Source organism: Sabethes cyaneus, chromosome 2 (assembly GCF_943734655.1).
Source record: "Sabethes cyaneus chromosome 2, idSabCyanKW18_F2, whole genome shotgun sequence".
NCBI classification, from domain to species: Eukaryota; Metazoa; Arthropoda; class Insecta; order Diptera; family Culicidae; genus Sabethes; species Sabethes cyaneus.
Genome location: NC_071354.1, coordinates 119,875,388 through 119,894,988, shown reverse-complemented (window position 1 = coordinate 119,894,988; position 19,601 = coordinate 119,875,388). Strand labels below are relative to the sequence as shown.

At 40.6% G+C, this 19,601-nt stretch overlaps 2 protein-coding genes across 6 annotated transcripts in view; one reads left to right on the top strand and one right to left on the bottom strand.

The window, feature by feature from the left end:
- The window catches only part of LOC128734284 (plexin-B), a 748,132-nt gene that overhangs the window by 658,528 nt on the left and 70,003 nt on the right, over nucleotides 1-19,601 (bottom strand). The gene's annotated exons all lie outside the window — the stretch shown is intronic.
- Nucleotides 10,401-15,728, top strand: LOC128735943 (uncharacterized). Its single transcript, XM_053830424.1, has one exon. The coding sequence runs from the start codon at nucleotides 10,401-10,403 to the stop codon at nucleotides 15,726-15,728; it is 5,328 nt and encodes a 1,775-aa protein (XP_053686399.1).

Genomic DNA, 19,601 nt, shown 5'->3' with positions numbered 1-19,601 from the left:
ACTAAATTCCATGGCTATTTTCCGTCTATCGTTTCTCCAGCTGACTTAGAAGAGGTCGTTGAGAAAACAAATTCCCTAATAATAGAAGCATATGAAGAAGCTTGTCCGCTTCGAACAGTGAGTGCTACAAGAGCTACCCCATGGTGGAACGCAGAACTTGCGAAACTTAGGAAGAAATGTCGAAGGGCTTGGAACCGATGTTACAGAGATTGTCAGGATGCCTACAAGTTAGCTCGCAAAGCTTACAAAAAGGCGCTTCGGGCCTCTGAGAGAACTGGGTGGAGAAACCTATGCTCTAATGTCTCGAGTACAAATGAAGCATCTAGAATTAATAAAATTCTCTCCAAGACGAAGGATTTTAATGTAAATTCACTAAAAACTGCTAATGGTGAATACTCATCGGATGAAGATGAAGTACTTAAGTGTTTGTTTTACACTCATTTTCCAGGTTGTACGGAGCTAACTCCAACGATTGATTGTAAAATCTTTTCTGCAAACTACGAGTCTTGGGCATTAGCCAGGAAACTCGTAACAACTGAATCGATTAAATGGGCAATCGAGAGTTTTGCTCCGTATAAAACTCCTGGAACAGACGGAATTTTCCCTGCTTTGCTTCAGAAAGGGTATGAACATTTCAAACATATTTTGAAAAAGATCATTACATGCAGTATTGCCACCGGTTATATCCCGACACAGTGGTGGGAAATAGTTGTGAAATTTATCCCCAAGGGTGGTCGCTCGTCTTATGAAGAAGCGAAAAGTTTTAGGCCTATCAGTTTGAGTTCTTTTCTTCTCAACATTGTAGAACGAATTATTGATCACCATATTCGTGATGTTAGCCTGAGTGATTATCCACTTCATGATATGCAACATGCATATCCACGTGGTAAATCTACTGTAACGCTGTTACATAATGTCGTTTACAAGATCGAGAAAGCATTTCCTCACAAAAACTCCTGTCTAGGAGTATTTCTCGATATCGAAGGAGCTTTCGATAACGTATCTTTCAATTCTATACTGGAAGCAGCACAAAACCATGGAGTTCCATCTACTATAATAAACTGGATACGCCAAATGCTTAGCAACCGGATTCTTTGCTCATCATTGAGACTAGCAGGAATAAGGAAGCTGAGCATCTGTGGCTGCCCTCAGGGTGGTGTTCTGTCACCACTCCTATGGAACCTAGTTGCGGATAGCTTACTAAGCAAATTAAATGCTCTGGGTTATCCAACTTATGGCTTTGCGGATGATTATCATATATTCATCTCCGGTCTGTGCGAAAGCACACTGTTTGACTTGCAATGCAAGAAGCTTTGCATGTTGTTGAACAATGGTGTCGGGAAATCCGACTCTCAGTCAATCCGGGCAAGATTTCGATGATACTTTTTACAAATAAAAGAATAATAACTGGTATTCGTTCTCTGCAATTTTTTGACTCTGAAATCGTCATTACAGACCAAGTTAAGTACGTTGGGGTCATTCTTGACTTAAAGTTGAACTGGTCTGCTCACATCGATTCCAGAATCAAAAAAGCATGCATGGTATTTGGCCAGTGCAGACGAGCATTTGGGAAAACTTGGGGTCTAAAACTCAGGTACATATATTGGATATACACAAGCATTGTTCGACCTATTTTGGCGTACGGCTGCCTAGTATGGTGGCAGAAAGGAGAAGTTGCTAGCATACAGTCAAAGCTAAATCACCTTCAGAGAATGGTACTTATGGCAATGACTGGTGCTTTCACTACAACTCCAACTGCCGCTCTCGAAGCACTTTTGAGCATCAAACCTCTTCATGTTTTTCTGAAACAAGAAGCACTGTTATGTGCCTACCGTTTGCAGGTAACTGGACACTGGAATAGTAATTTATTATCTCGTAATACGAGTCATACTCGTGTGTGGCCTCAATTAGTTCCCTGGGACAAATATGTTGTTGCTCCCAGTGATATTGGACTAAATTGCAGTTTTCCATATAAAACTTTTTATACTAAAATTCCTGCCCGGAGTGAATGGCAGCCTGGTTACTTAGAAAGAGAACTGGAACAACATATTGTTTGTTATACAGATGGACCACTGTTGGACGGTAGAGCAGGTGCTGGAGTCTACTGTCATGAATTGCGATTGGAAGAATCGTACCCACTTGGCAGGTACTGCACGGTCTTACAAGCTGAAATCTTTGCGATCATGTGCGGAGTACAATCGGCACTTCAACAAAACCTGTCTGGCAAAAGAATTTATTTTTGTTCTGACAGCCAGGCTTCTATCAAAGCACTAAATGCGACAAATTCTAAATCAAAAACTTTAGTTGAATGTCGGACTCAACTAGAAGTTTTGAGCATCTTAAATGCTGTTTACCTTATATGGGTTCCTGGTCATTCTGGTATATCTGGAAATGAATTTGCTGACGAATTAGCAAGAGCCGGAGCAGAAATCGACTTCATCGGTCCAGAACCGGCTTTGCCTATTTCATGCTGTTGGATAAAGCAAAAGATTCGCTGCTGGGCTTCAGCTGAACACGCCTCCTATTGGCGAAATTCTGAAACATGTCGTCAAACTAAAGTATTTTTGGCAGAGCCCAATCTAGCGTTTTCAACGAATTTATTAGAATTTTCTAAGCAAAATATGAAGATTCTTGTTAGAGCATTGACTGGCCATTGTAAACTCAATTACCGTATGGCCACTATTCAACGTGCAAAGTATTACTCTTGTGATCTTTGTGAGTCCGATTATGGAACTTCATATCATTTGATATGTGTCTGTCCTACAAAAATGCAATTGCGTTTACGGGTCTTTGGACAACCCTATATAGAGGATCATACTGTTAGACAGTTGAAACTAAAAGACATTCTTATAGACTAATCTCAAGTTTTTAGTCTTGACCTTGAAATGCGGTCATACATATATATTAATATATATGTCCAGCGCCTCTATGATTCAAAGGTACAAGTACCAGCGAACCACATGCCCTGGCGGGTGTTGTGGGTTCGAATCCGGTTATAATCTCAGATTACAGCTTGGTTCGACTCATGCACCTTCCAGCATTGGACAAAAGGTAGGAGTCAAAATGACTACTTGTCAAGCATAGCTACCAATACCCCCCCCCCCCCTTCCTTTCCGCTCTTCCCTTCCTTCACCAAAAAATTTTCATTCCTTTCCCCTACCGTCCCTTCATCAATTGTAGAACCATCGTTTCAAAAAATATTAAGACATTCTTATGTTTTTGAACCAATGTGGGAAAGAACTTTAGTTCTCTCTGAAGTTTTTGACTCGAAAGCGAAAAACACTTCTGATATATGTATGTGCCGTCGTTTTCCTAGTCCTCACTATTCCCATATCCTTACTACCTATCCCTATCCTTCCCTTCCCATCAGGAAAATGATGAGAGAGTGCGGCAAGGCACAAATTTCCTTATAAGTATGGGGAGCGTGCCGTTTGAGCCAAAATATTCTGATTCCTGATTCCCGTAGTATTTGTGCGAAACACCACATAGGCATGCTGTGAGCGTCAGAACAACAGCAAGTCGGTGCGCTCAATATTTACAAACACCTTTGCATGTGGCGGAACGGCAACGAACCATTCGATTATGAGCTTTATGAGACATTTATCAAAGAGCAGAGAGCAGAATTAAGGTTAAAAATTTAAACAGAAATTGGAAAATGCTTGAACTTAGCTTTTACATAATCGTTGGTAGATATTGGTAACTTCTCCAAAGGCACTTTTCGAAAACCACAGCAAGTAGCCATTTTACAGAATCATTTATGTGTAGTGGTATTTCTGGATCGCTTTCAGCTGTCTCTCGGCAAACCGTCGCACGCATCTATAGGGGAACTGGGGGGAAAATGAACACCCTTAGCAATTTCGCCATTTTCTTCCCCAGGAACCAACCAAATGCTGATCGCACTACATGAATTGAAAGCTGGATTCATATTCCACGTAGCAATATATAAAGATGTTTAAAAAAGGACTATTTGTCATGAAAAATTCCCTTTTTTCGAAAGCGTCACATTCGAGCCTGATTTTTTTCAGGTGGGTAAAATGAACATGTCATAGAAAACTAAAGTTAACATGCAGTTTGGATAAATTAAACATTTTTTTACATTATTATTGTGCTAAATAAGCCGTAGGTATTCAACAAGGCTGTTGGAATTAAAATGGGAGTCCACCAAGTTAACATAATGTATCTTCGCCCAAGTTCATACAATGCTTGACTTTTAGCCCGCAGGATTTTCCAGCACTCGGTCATTTTCCGTCATTTTTCGAGAGACTCGATCATTTTTGTTGCTTGAATTGTAATTATTTCGTAGCTGCTGATAAATGGAAAGTAAAACATCATGATACACACTGTTCATTTTGCCCCCATAGTGAGGTGTTCATTTTACCCCCAAAACACCAATTGTTTTCAAGTGTTTATTATAAACAAACAGTTGATAAAAATATTTGGAATTTTCGACAGATCCGTATGATACTGATAAGCAAACAACACTGAATGATACCAATAGTCGAAATTTAATTTGTTTCGTTAAAATAGATTATTTACTAATAGTGGAAATTACCATCCGCGTCAGATTTCTGCAAATATTTTTTACTTTTTCCATTTTTTTCACATTGGAAAGCTTATGATCACCACATATTGTCTTGAACAGCATGAAATAATTCTAGGAGAAGATACGTATTGATCTGGAACAGATTTTAATTGGTTTACTGGGCATTTGGCTGCCTGTTCATTTTACCTTCCCTGTTCATTTTACCCACATTTCCCCTACAGCAATCTTTTAAGCTTCCTTTTCTCGATCACACAAGCTTTGCAAATGAATAACTCGCAATATGAAAAAATGTTTTTTTTCACAGACGCTCGATGGAAAACCACTTTCACTTCACAATATTCTGATACACCACATCTTTGTTAATAAGCTCGACACTTTTGATGCACTTTTACGCAAAAGAACACATTAAAAACAATGATTTTTTCGGACGATATAAATGATATGTACATCACTCGAGGACTCGACTCGCTCTCTCAAAGAGAAATCGAAACTATAAAAACAGTTCGAACACAGACATTATGAAGCCTTCAAGTAAAAGGTGAAAAGCGTATCTGTTGAATTAAAACTATTAGTGGAATTTTATTGTGAAAATAGGTTTGACTTTTCTTTCATTAAACTTTCGTATTCTGCTAAGACGTTCAAAAACAAACTTTTGTTACATTATATACTGTTTATGTGCTTCCACAACAGCGCAATGTTGCTTTAAACTAAACTAGATTAATTTTGCTTTTTTTGTTATTTGCTTATTGCTAGGAAGTTTTATTTTGTTTACAGTTTTACATGAGAAATTGGGAATTGTTTGCTTCAAAGCGCTATATCTCGAGAACGGGACGGAACACCTCGTGGTTTTGAGTGATTCTTATGTAAAAAAGTCTGAAGAATACGATGATGTTGAAATTTTTGAGATCAAATTGTACTCATTGAGAGAAAACTACAAATTTAGTTTTCAGATTAAAAATAAAAGTATTTGGCAGCACTGCCGCAAAAACTTATATTTTTTTCAGATTCCTCAGGTGATTTCCCATGAAAATGTAGAATAAAGTTTTTTTTTTAAATTCTATTATCCATGCGCATGTGACTAGTATACGGGCCTAACCAAACCAACAGCAGCCGGTTGGTAGCAGCCCACCGCACCGCACAGTGAGCGTATCTTTTATTGCACACACCGCTAGCTAGTAGAAAGAGAATGGGAAAGGATAGAAGATAGGAAACGAGTAGGCCTAGGCAAATGAAATTGATCCAATAAATGATGTATAGAAACGCAAAATGCAAATAGTGTGACAAATGGTAATTTGTATGTATGTGTACGGGGATAGCCACCATCACCTCAAGGGTTTCCCATTGTATGCAAGTAGAATTACTGCAGTATCGAATTTATCTACCTAGTAACTTTCATGTCAATGCTGTTCGTGAAGGACCAAAAGGGGTTGGGTGGATCTATAAGCAATGTCGCTTATATGATTCCACGGGAATATAAGACACTCCTTCCAGAATAGACCTCCGGTTTTTAGATACATAACTTCGCCGTGCAAACTTATCTTGCGTGATGATTTGTGTGCTAGAAGGGCGCGTCAAAATCCTCTCCGACCTTATATGACTTGGGCTGGTTACCACATCCCTCATCCAGTCTTTGATTCATTCGATACCCTGATGCTCCCTTCCCTCCCTTTTAATGATGTATATGTAAATGTATTAAATAATGAGTAATATGAATATACAATATATATAAAGAATATCTATTATAGTGGCAATGATTCTTCACTTGTTTATGTATCGCAGTCATATACTAATTAATAAACTATATTTTAAAAGTTCATTCAATTGTATAGAATTGTACACTGTATTATTAACCGAGTCAGCCTTCCGATGGGCCAGCAAAGTCTGCGACTGTGTAAGGTTTAAAACGGACAGCACACATGAAAGACATCGCCACACATCAGTCTTCATCCTAAAAAACAAACAGCCAAACCACTACTTATCTAAGCACTCGTCGCAACGTCCTCTGACCACTCCACATATCAGACCTTACACATGGGGGACCCGTACACTATGTACAGATTGTTTGCATGATGGTCTTTTATTCCCACCACTAGCATGCAAAAACACGAAAACACGAACGGCGATGATACGGTTTATTCGTCAGCGGCTTCAACGGCAAGTAGCGCAGCAGCGAAATGCACACACAGAAAGCACGAAGCTATGTGCTGGCAAAAAATTAACAAGCCCCAACTGCTTCACTAACACACATGCACTTTGCATTTGATACACATTATACGAACTGCCGAAACGGAATTTTTCTTGCGCTGAGCACACAGCTGCGCGGGCAATATCATTGCTCGAATACACAGACATGCATAACCGACGAAGGAAAAAGCTGAAATAGCTTGGTTCGCATCACATCGCATCACAATTAGCTCAAAATATCACTCATTCCGATCCGCGGGGTACAAACTCATCGCTAGTCACTCTTGCTTATAGGAACTTCAACTAGAGGCACTCGCGTATATTAAATCAAAGCGAAAACTACCGATCCTTCGATCCAAGGATCCAACGCATCGCGAAAACACACAAGCGTCCGATCTCTCTGCTTTCCCATACCGAACTGTAGTGTGACAAATGGTAATTTGAATATAAACTGCAGTAGTACGGATGAATTAAGCGTTTAAGTCCATGCGACGAGCCTCCATGCTGTAGGCTAGAAGGCATTTTCTCATGTGTTCGGTTTTCCGTTTCTATTATTTGGGCATTCTTTTGTCGGGGAGGCTGACTCCGAAATCAGTCAAGGACACTCTCGAATCGCTTTGCAGTCATTTTCAGGTGGAAGCTGGACTTGGCCAGTGATGAGAATCACCCGGCAGTTTTGCTGTTTCGTAATTAGGAACTCGTTTTGGTTATTAGGTTTTGCCTTTCTACTATATAAATATATAGTATAAAGGTATAGAAATCACTTGGAAAACCGGAAATGGAAAGAAGGTCCTGCGGGCCGAATGTCATATACCATTCGACTCAGTTTCGAAAACTGAGCATTTTCTGTGTGTGTGTATGTATGTATGTGTGTGTGTGTGTTTGTAACGCTTTCAATCTCACATCTCGGCTGGACCGATTTTAATGTTCTTAGTGTCAAATGAAAGGTCTAGGTGTCCCATAGGTTGCTATTTCATTTTGATCGGACTTTTAGTTCAAAAGTTATGTATAAAAATACGAAAAATATGGGACTCTCTCCTTGGGAGGTCCCTTAACCGATTTGAACAAAATTGATTGCATATGAAAGAGGAGTCTTGGAAACCCTTAACTTCCAAATTTCATGACGATTGACCTTGTAGTTTGAAAGTTACATAAAGAAATGTGAAAAAATAGTATTTAAAACATATTTTTGAAACATATAAACATTAATTCAATGAAAAAAATCACACATTTTATTATTATTTGAAAATTACTGCTGAGATCTATCAAACGAAACCGAGTTATTTAAAAACGGACGGTTCATTCAAAAGTTATTCAAACTTTAACACTTGAGCACCGTATATTAAATCGTTAAAACGTGTGAAATCAAAACATATCAATCAAATGTTGATTGTATTCAATGTGTGTGATGTATGTATGTATGTATATATGTATGTATGTATGTATGTATGTATGTATGTATGTAAGTATGTATGTATGTATGTATGTATGTATGTATGTATGTATGTATGTATGCATGTATGTATGTACGTGTGTATGTGATGACAGTTTGCAATTTTCTAATTTGCATTGAAATTCAAGAAAAGTGAGAAACATTTCAATTGTCTGAAGTTTTTGAAGCCTCTTAGTGGAATACGAACTCTGAAATTAAAGAAAAGAAAAAACTTTTACCGACTACATTCCACTATTTAATATTCATTCGCGACAGATACGTATACGCTTTGAAATAAGACACTGATGAAGCCAGCACGTCGAAGGCGAACTACGTAACTGTTGCAAATAAATATTAAATAGTGGGATTCAATCGAAAAGTTTTTTCTTTCTTTGATTTCAGATTTCAATTGTCATTTTCTTCACTTGCTGTTACTCACAATTGTACAAGAAAAGCAAAAAGCGAAAAAAAGCAGTTAATTTAAGCATGTAGGTAAAGTGGTGTATAGGATTAAAGTGTGTTGATTTTACCAAATAAATTTACACAAATTTCAAACAAATTTTGCGCATCAATAGATGCTCTTTTCAATCATAAGATATTAGAGCTTAGAAATGTTATATGAAAAATAGGAAGTAAACGGTGCCCGGTAGTAATTTTGTAAGATTTGTTTTCGTTAGTGACATTTTAAAGGACAGATGTCTTATGTCATGTATCATGTTTTAATAAATAAATCCAAAATGACAAGCGCTGGAAATCATGTCGATCATATTTTTCATTCTCAAGCATGTTTATGGCGCAGTTTTTCCACTATTTTTCGACTTCTTCTTGTTTTCAACATTGTAAAAACGATGCGATCAGGCTAATGACTATCTTTTCATGAAAGTACATTCAAAAGAGGCTCAAGTTTTGATTTTTATGCAAAAATAATTATCTGAAGGAGCACCAGCTAAGAAATTTCTCTTTTTCATATCTGTTCACGATCAGATTGGCAGCACAGACGAGATCCACAAAAATTAATCTCCTGCTATAATGCGCTCTTATCATGCCATCACGCTTATCAGCGGCAGTAGGATAGGGACAGAAATTAGAAACCGATCGTACACGATCGTACCCCAAATTCACCACTGCATACATCATCATATCGCTTGTACAGTGGCAGAACAAATCAGTTGAACTCAGATCGTTCAGAGGCAAACAATCTATCTAACCTGCGCTAGATAGACGTGCAATAAAGTATTAAGAATAAAGTTCGCGGTTTTTCCCTAAATCTGTGCTTAACATAAGTGATATTAACTACAGGCAATCCGAACGCTAAGAATCCATTAGAAGAGCTAAGTGCGCCCTATGCTTGGGCTTGAAACCCATCGTGCTAAGTGATTATTTCCCGCGGTCGAAACTTCTTTCTCAAACGCTATCGAAGGCGTTCCAGTTCCCGTCCAATCAGAAACATTTGGTCCTTCGAGCCGGATGCACTCCGGATTTTCTGATTGGACGAGTGCGAAGTTAAAACGTGTAGTGACAAAAACTTTTCTGCGGAACATTTAAATTGTGATATTTCGAGTTACGGATTGCGAAAGTGTCTATCTGGAAGATAAAAGAAACTACCATCTATTGTGTGCCGCCATTGTCGTCAGTGCCTGAAGCTACCGATCGCCATCGCTGTGAGATCGACACCGCATGTAAACCACATGCTTCTATGGAACTGCTCGTCGATTGATGATTTGCTGAGTTTCAGCTAAGATTAACCCGTGTGCTTCTTCCTGGACATTCGTCAATCTGCTGGGAAGTATAAATCTGCATGATTCTAGATCATTTGCATGCTTTGTTGGTTGGGCGAGGGTGATATGTGCGAAATAAAGATTATTAAAATGCATGTGCGTTTTCTTATTGAGTTCTGAAGGTTGGTTTGAGCGTGATTCCTTGCTGACTTGTTGGATTTATTCTTGGTTCGTTGGTCCACTGCTGCTGTCAATTGATTATTGGTCCCTTGTCAAGCGCGATCGTAAATTCCGGTACGTCTAGTCGGTCAAATCTTCTAGCAATCCCAAGGCTGAAAGTGATACCTAAATAAAACTATAAGTTTGCAGTTCTGTTTGATATGAAAGTAACTCTGTAACTATAAGTGCTTATAAAGTGAAAGTGAACTCTGATAAATTAAACGAATAACTCTTTCATTGCCGTTGGTTTGTGATATTAATCAACAGTACTGCAAACAAGTGATTAAGTGAAGTTAAGTGCATAATGGAGGATTTAAAGGATCTGAAGAAGCAGGAGCGGCAGCTGCGGACATCCATCAAGACTATCGGAAAATTTGTTCAAACGTTCCGTAAGGAAGCGCATGAGAAGCAAATCGAGGTTCGACTGGAAACCCTGGAAAATGCAATGAGAAAATTCTACACAGTCCGTCGTAAAATTGAATTGATCGTTGAGGAGGAAGACGAGAAAGTGGACACGAAAGAATCGCCTGAACAACGAATTGAGCGTCTCGAAGCTTTGTCGGATAAACGTGAGATGGAATTTGAGGAGGTTACACGCGCTGTAGAAGAAGAATACTACGAAATCAAATCATCGCTCATCGTTCTGCGACCTACGGATGTAGCATGCAGGCGACCTGTCCCGGATGATACTGCTATAGCAACGCAACCATCAATGTCCAAAGTGAAGCTCCCAGACATCAAGCTTCCGTCATTTACTGGCAATGTGAAAGATTGGGTCACGTTTCGAGACACCTTCCGAAGCTTGATACACAACAATATCCAGCTTGATAATATTGACAAGTTTACATATTTGCGGTCTTCGGTTTCTGCTGATGCCCGACAAGAAATCGATTCTATTGAACTCTCGGCCGACAATTATGAGGTAGCGTGGCAACAGTTGGAGAAACGGTTCGAAAATAAAAAGCTTATTGTGAAGGCACACCTGGATGCTATTTTCGCGATCGAACCAATGCGTAAAGAAAGCTGTGAGGGTCTAAACTATCTGATTAACGAATTTGACAGGAATTTGCAGATGCTGTCAAAGATTGGGGAAAATACTTCCAATTGGTCTACAATTCTCGCCCATATGGTCTGTTCCCGCCTGGATATGGCAACGCTACGCAATTGGGAGAATCAACACAATTCGAAGGATGTGCCGAAATATGAAATCTTGATCGAGTTCCTACGTGGTCAATGTGCTGTTTTACAGTCAATCAGCTCAGTGAGATCGAATTCAGATGAATTAAAGCGTTTCCGTCAGTCTGCAACACATGCAACGGTGCAATTAGCAAGAAGGTGTATATTTTGTGGCGACTCCTTCCATCCAGTGTTCAGATGTGATAAATTTAAAGCCATGTCACTTACTGAGCGAGTAGAGGAGGTTAACAGGAAGCGCCTCTGCCGTAACTGCTTTGGTAACGGTCATTTTGCTGAAGGATGTTCCAGGGGTTCATGCAATCGGTGTGGTAAAAGACATCATACCTTGTTGCATTACGAACACAGCCCAGCTTCCCCGCGTCCAGTAATCGCAGCACAAGGTAGACCAGACACAGCAACACCACAACCACAACAAACACACCCAAAACCACAAGATCAGACACAAAACACAACACCTCAACCACTACAACAACAAAAACCTTCAACCTCATACACAACTATTCGCACATTATCACAAACTATTCACCCTCCACCCATTGTAGGCCAACATACGTCGGTCACTCTCAAGGCCGCTGGTCATTCCTCCCCGAGACCAGTTCTCATGTCGACAGCAATTGTTCGGGTTGAAGATCAGTACGGAAACGTGTCTTATGCTAGAACATTGTTAGATTCGTGTTCTGAATTATGCTACATGACTAGCGGCTTTGCAAATAAGCTGAAATGTCGGGAGTCACCTGCCTTTGTGAGAGTACAAGGCATTGGAAGTGGTAGCGTGTCATCAACTAAGCTCGTCGATGCCAACATTCAACCACGGTTACCAACGATATCGTCATTTGCGGAGAACATTCAGTTTTATGTACTTCCAAGGATCACAAGAACTTTACCAATCAGCCCTGTAGAAGTCGATCTCAGCAATGCTTCCACCGATCTAGTACTGGCTGATCCATCGTATGGCAAACCAGGACCGGTAGACATGATAATCGGAGCTGAAGTCTACTATGATCTCCTCGAACAAGGTAGAAAGAAATTAAGCGAAGATGGCCCAACATTGCAACAAACTGTATTTGGTTGGATCATATCCGGACGAGTTTCCGATCAACACTGCAGTGCACGTGCAGCAACCTACATTACCTCTACTGTGGATCTCCAAGAGTTGATTGCCAAGTTCTGGGAGTTAGAGGCCTGCCATGTCAGCAGTACTCATTCAGTTGAAGAGACTGCATGCGAGGAACTATTTGAACGTACAACCGTACGAGATTCTAAAGGGAGATTTATTGTTACTTTGCCAAAAAGGGAGATAGTGATGGCGAAACTAGGAGAATCGAAACGCATAGCTGAAAAAAGACATATGAAAGAGGTTACTGAGGAACCATGCCAGGAACCGGCATACTACATGCCTCATCACGCAGTGATAAAGCCAGATAGTACCACTACAAAGCTCCGTGTAGTTTTTGATGGATCGTGCCGCACATCAACTAACGTCTCCTTGAACGATGCGCTAATGGTAGGGCCAGTGGTTCAGGATGACTTGATCTCGATAATACTACGGTTTCGTCTGCACCGAATCGCTCTCGTCGCCGACGTGGAGAAAATGTACCGTATGGTACAAGTGCAACCTTCAGATCAACACCTGCAGAGGATTCTGTGGAGAGACTCGCCTGACGACCCTGTTAAGACATTCCAGTTAACAACCGTTACATACGGCACTTCGTGTGCTCCATATCTCGCCACAAAGTGTCTTACGAAGCTAGGAAGAGATTGTCAGTCAACGTACCCGTTAGCTGCCAGAGTGATCCAAAAGGATTTTTACGTAGACGATATGCTATCAGGAGCTGACAGCATCGATGAAGCAAATCAGCTGATTACAGAGGTGATAAAAGTGACCAATTCGGCTTGTTTTACACTCAGGAAGTGGAATTCAAACTTCCCAAAACTCCTGCAAAATCTTCCAAAACATTTGCGAGATGATCGATCGACTTTGGACCTTGACTTGTCCAATTCCACTGTAAAAACGTTGGGACTTCGCTGGGACACCAGATCAGATAGCTTTCAGTTCAATTTTCCCCAATGGAGGTATAATGCATCAACTATCACAAAACGTAGCGTTCATTCCGATGCAGCATGCTTGTTCGATCCACTAGGATTAGTGGGACCAGTGGTCGTGCAAGCAAAGATATTTATTCAACAACTGTGGAGAATAAAGTGCGATTGGGATGATCCCTTGGAAGAAGGTTTTCAATCAATATGGAAAGAATATAAACAGAACTTAATGGCTTTAGAGTCACTATCTATACCACGTTGGATCGGCTGCACCAATGACTGGTCTGATGCTCAATTACACGGTTTCTGCGACGCCTCAAATGTCGCATATGGAGCATGTCTATATTTACGGTGCACGTCATCGGACGGAAATACTTCAGTATGCCTCATAGCATCTAAGTCCAGAGTGGCACCACTAGAAAACCTTAAAACAAAGAAAAGGAAAATATCTATCCCACGTCTAGAATTATCCTCCGCTCTCCTATTAAGCCATTTGTTTGAGAAGTTTCACCGAAACGCACCAGTTAAGAACGCAGTTTTCTGGACTGACTCCATGATAGTTAAGCACTGGCTGGCATCGCAGCCATCGAGATGGCAAGTTTTCATTGCAAATCGCGTATCCGAGATTCAGCACATCACTAAAGATGGAGTTTGGAAGCATGTGCCTGGTATCGAGAACCCGGCTGACCTCATTTCAAGAGGAATGTCCCCTGCTCAATTGCAATATCAAAATCTCTGGTTCAACGGTCCCCGTTGGCTATCTCAAGATCCAGAATACTGGCCTTGCGAAGAGGAACGCAGTCAGGAAGAATTTGATCCTGCTCTCTTAGAAGAAAGACCGTCATCAGTATTTACCATCCAAACACTACCACCAAACGAAATTTTTACTCTCAAGTCGTCATACCCAGAACTTGTCCGATTGGTTGCATTACTTTTACGTTTTCGGCATAATGCTCGAGTTTGTAACCGACAACAAAGGCAGTTAGGAAGTATTACACTCGTAGAATTAGAGCAAGCAACATGTCTACTGGTTCGGTTGTCGCAGCAGGAGTGTTTCCCAGCAGAGCTACTCAGCTTGTCCAAATACGGCCACACTCAAGGAAGTTCGTCGATTACAAGCCTACATCCGCAGCTGTCTAAAGAGGGAGTGATGTGTGTTGGCGGCCGGCTTCTGCATGCTTCAATTCCTGAACCCAGAAAACATCCATTCATTTTACACCATCACCATCCTTTAGCCACATTAATCATGCGACACTACCACCTGCGTTTATTTCATGCTGGACAGCAATTGCTAATCGCATCTATCAGAGAAAGGTTCTGGCCAACTTCTATTCACGGTTTGGCTAGGAAAGTCATTCACGAATGTGTCGCGTGCTTCAAAAACAAACCGAAGGTTTTGGAACAGCTAATGGCAGACCTCCCACCAGAACGAGTGACGCCGTCATCACCATTTTTGAAGGTTGGAGTGGATTATTGTGGTCCATTCCTGATTAGTTATCCAAACCGCCGTGCTAAACCAGTGAAATGTTATGTTGCAATATTTGTTTGCTTGGCTGTAAAGGCAGTTCATTTAGAGGTAGTCAGCGATCTTATTACAGAAGCGTTTCTAGCGGCTCTAAAACGTTTCATTGCCAGAAGAGGAAAACCTCAAACAATAATGTGCGACAATGCTACTACGTTCGTAGGTGCCAAGAGAGAATTAATCGAGCTACACCGACTGTTTTGCACCCAGCAGTTCCAAGACACGATCACGAAAGACTCCGCAAAGGATGGTATCGAGTTTCGCTTCATTCCCCCTCGTTCACCGAATTTTGGAGGTCTGTGGGAGGCACAGGTGAAATCATTCAAAGGTCACTTCAAGAAAACCATTGGACTCAGGACACTCAGCGTAGACGAAATGCAAACCGCTGTAGTACAGATCGAGGCTGTGCTCAATTCTCGTCCATTGACACCGGTTAGCAGCGATCCTAGTGACTTTACAGCGCTCACACCTGGACACTTCTTAGCGCATCGCTCATTAACATCGATTCCTGAACCTGATCTACAAGCTATTCCAATAAACCGACAGTCCATGTGGCAGCGAGCGCAGAGTATCACACAACAACTGTGGAAAAGGTGGAGCACTCAGTACCTGTCTGATCTCCACAATCGTACAAAATGGACCAAGCAACGAGACAACATTTCAGTCGGAACAATGGTTCTACTGAAGGATGACAACGCACCACCGCTGAAGTGGAATTTAGCACGAGTCGTCAAGATTTACCATGGCTCAGATGAAAACATCAGAGTAGTCACCGTACGCACGAAGGATGGTTGTTTCGATAGAGGGATCAGCAAAATTTGCGTGCTCCCAATCCGAGACAACGCTCAGCAATCTACGGCAGATGGAAACTAGACCCACTGCTGCATCAGTGCGGAGGTCTCACAAGTGAGTGCCTCCGCATCCCAGTTAAGTTTTTGTTTCATATTACAATTCAAAAAGCTCAAGGAATGTTCGTTCTCCATAGGTCAGTCTGCCCGGTCTCCCGGGTCAGAAGTCATCATTTGAAGTCAGCTGCGCTCCTCCATCCGTCAGCCTATCGTTTGTCGAAGAAGTCCGTCTCGTTTGTGCATGCATATAAGTTTGGTGAAGGAATCTACTATAAAAGTCCAGTTTTATCATGCTGTGTGGCAGCATCATGTTTGGCGCATAAAGCGTCTCCATTAACCGTTGTGGCTATGGTTGAGTCAAAAGGCAAGCTAATCATATCATCTCGTTGACAGTTGGGATTACGTTGGGTCTGATCACCCTTATCCGTCAATCAACTTCCCGGATTCTACGAAAGAGAAGTTTCAACTACCATCGCACTCAAATCATCCTCGAGAATTTCCCATACTCTCACTGTAAAGCATTGCTTGGGCGCCGTAATTTACCTGTGGGGTAAGTTGTTCCGGTTTTACAAAAAATTATGTCAATATACTACATCCAGTTTATCTCGAGGAAATCATCAAACGAATCTCACTACCACTCATGACGTCATGCACAACGAGTCGAAGAAGGAAGGAAGTCTATGTGTCATCCGATGCATCCGCATGCAGCGCATGCAACAACTCTTGTCATCTATTATCCGAACTCGTCGAAGAAGATTCATCGTAAATGCTAAACTATCCGAAAGCAACCAGAGTTCATCGCATCTAAACTGTCCGAAAGCAACCAGAATTCATCGCATCTTTACTATCCGAAAGTACCAGAGTTAGTAGCTGAAATGCATCCTCATCGCATCTCACGAGGGAGAAGGCCTACCGAAAGGGTTCGGTGGCACCAAGCACAACCAAAGCAGTTCCGGAAAATAAACATACAATTAAAGAAGAAGATCAAGCGAATCACAAAGTGAAGCTAAATCAATCAAAATCTATATCTAAAATGAAATAATCATAGAAGCTAAGAAAAATTTACAATCACGACCGCATAAAATTATGCTCAGTATAGGGTAGGTAGGAGAATTAATTTGAAACCCGGCTGGTTTCAAGGCGGCCGGCATGTTCACGATCAGATTGGCAGCACAGACGAGATCCACAAAAATTAATCTCCTGCTATAATGCGCTCTTATCATGCCATCACGCTTATCAGCGGCAGTAGGATAGGGACAGAAATTAGAAACCGATCGTACACGATCGTACCCCAAATTCACCACTGCATACATCATCATATCGCTTGTACAGTGGCAGAACAAATCAGTTGAACTCAGATCGTTCAGAGGCAAACAATCTATCTAACCTGCGCTAGATAGACGTGCAATAAAGTATTAAGAATAAAGTTCGCGGTTTTTCCCTAAATCTGTGCTTAACATAAGTGATATTAACTACAGGCAATCCGAACGCTAAGAATCCATTAGAAGAGCTAAGTGCGCCCTATGCTTGGGCTTGAAACCCATCGTGCTAAGTGATTATTTCCCGCGGTCGAAACTTCTTTCTCAAACGCTATCGAAGGCGTTCCAGTTCCCGTCCAATCAGAAACAATATCTAATGCTCTATTCAGTTATTTTTTCTAATTCAGATATGTTGCAAAATTGAAGCCAAACAAACTAATAGTAAAATTTTCAGATTAATCATTTTGTTGTGGATATCCTATTTCTTCAAAAGTGAAGTATAATAATAATTTTTCTGAATTCTTGTTTTTCAAAGATGCTAACTTTTGAACGCATGGCATTAATATCAAAATATCAAAACATCTGCTATGAACACATATTTCATATTGTCAATTCAAAACAAAACAGTCTAAGTTAGTTAGATACTGATGAAGGTCACACGTCGAGACCGAAATACGTATTTATCAATAAAACACAGTAGTAGAATTAAAGGATATAAATAACTTTTTGTTTTTCTTCTTTTATATCAATTCAAAACAAGTTTTGTATGTGGCTCTGAAGCCCGAAAGTTAAGGCCGCCTGTAGACCCGTTAGAAGGTTAATTTCTAATTTTCTATATATATTCATTCAAGTCTGCAAAAATGTTCTGTTCAGATGTTTCTGAGAAATTAAATAATGATTATTGTGGCAGTAGAAAGGCTAGGTCACGCCGCTAGGTGGATTAATTCGGGTTTTTATTTATTTATTTATTTGACTAATACTTGTTAGAATAAGAATTATTTCTTATTACTTTCTACAATTGGACGAACCACATTTTTGGTGAAAAAAAAAAACAAACATAAAATAACCTTACAACTATTTAATCTGAACTATTTTAATTTGATTTTGATTTTCATTTTAATTTTCAAACTCAACATAATTTTGATTTAATTCTAATTTAAATTCCTTTTTAAGTGCCAGGTTTTGTACTGTAGGTAAAATCTTCCGACGTGGCCATACGGAGTATAGCGCCCGTGTTTCAGTCTGCCAACCCGCTTCCCGAACTCAGGATAAAAGTGAACCTCTCCCTGCGAGGGTCTCAGGCTGGGCAACCGTTAATCTCAGTGGGTGGTCTCTCCTTCGGAAAGGGGCGCTTAAGCCACCCGCTTATTAATAGGGTAGCGAGCCAGCGGACCTGTTATATTTGGCGCCCAGCGTGGGACCGAGACATGGTCAATGGAATCCTACACCAAGGTACCAAATTCGGAACAGGGATTCAGATTCGAATGACGATGATAGGAGGCGTGATGTACCGCGGCTACACGAATTACGATGAAATGACCACAGGTAGAGAAGTGACACGGGTGGCTCGGAGGTACACGCGGCCAGCAGATGCAGCGATCATCGCGATCGAGATGGGGATCGAGATAGACATCATCGCAGACGGACCGAAGGCTACGGGTAAGTAGAGAAGTGGAAGCTGCGGTTCAGCGGAGATCCTAGATTAATGTCGGTTGACAGTTTTTTGTATAAAGCCAAGAAATTAGCGGAAAGAGAGGGAGTGCCGAGGCGAGCTTTGTTAAGGGGCATTCTTGGCGGCAGTGTGTGAAGCCGAAACTGATTTTCTGTTATGGCTGTGGGAGTTTGGGGAGGACGATCCGTAATTGCGAGCGCTGTAGCGCAAAGGCGGACCCTAACGTCAACTATCGGCAGCAGAAAAACGCATAACGGGATGTGAACCTGGGAATTCGTTCATCTCGACGAAAAATAAGATTCCGAATAGTACGCTCAATACATTTCAATTTGACCCGCTCACACAAGTCTATCATATTAAGATCTAAATCCGCAAATGTCCACACATCAAAATTAAGATTTTCGATGCGGAAATCGAAGCTTTACTTGGTTCAGGAGCGGGCATCAGCATTTTTTTTAATAACCCTTCATTATCCCCCACACCAAACAGCTCAAGCGAGCTCCCTAGTAATGGACGCAACTATCTCAACTCAAACTGCGCAGCAAACAAAATAAAAAAAACAAATTTAATAAACCAACATTAATGAGTTGAGAAACAAAAGCAAAGAAAGGGTGTGATGCCCCAGTGGAAACAAATTTATTTTTAAGGGACTCACTGAATTGCAAAACATACATACATTTAAAAATAATAATAATTATTATAATAATAAATTATATTGATAAGGGAGAAATTGAGTTCTTTCTGATAGATTGTAATAGATTGTGATTCACTCAACAAAGAATGTCGGCTAGATTACCTTTTAAAAATATTTTAAGCTCATATTTAAATATACCGCGATTACTAATTTGGTTCAGTTCAATGGGTAAAGCGTTATACTTTTTTCGACCAACAGTTGAAATTCTCTTTTGAGCAAGCGTTGTGTAAGCTCTCGATAACCGTAAATTGTTGGCATTTCTAGTCGAATACC

What these genes read in the sequence shown, in the direction of transcription:
- LOC128735943 (XM_053830424.1), top strand. Translation starts at nt 10,401, where the DNA reads ATGGAGGATTTAAAGGATCTGAAGAAGCAGGAGCGGCAGCTGCGGACA.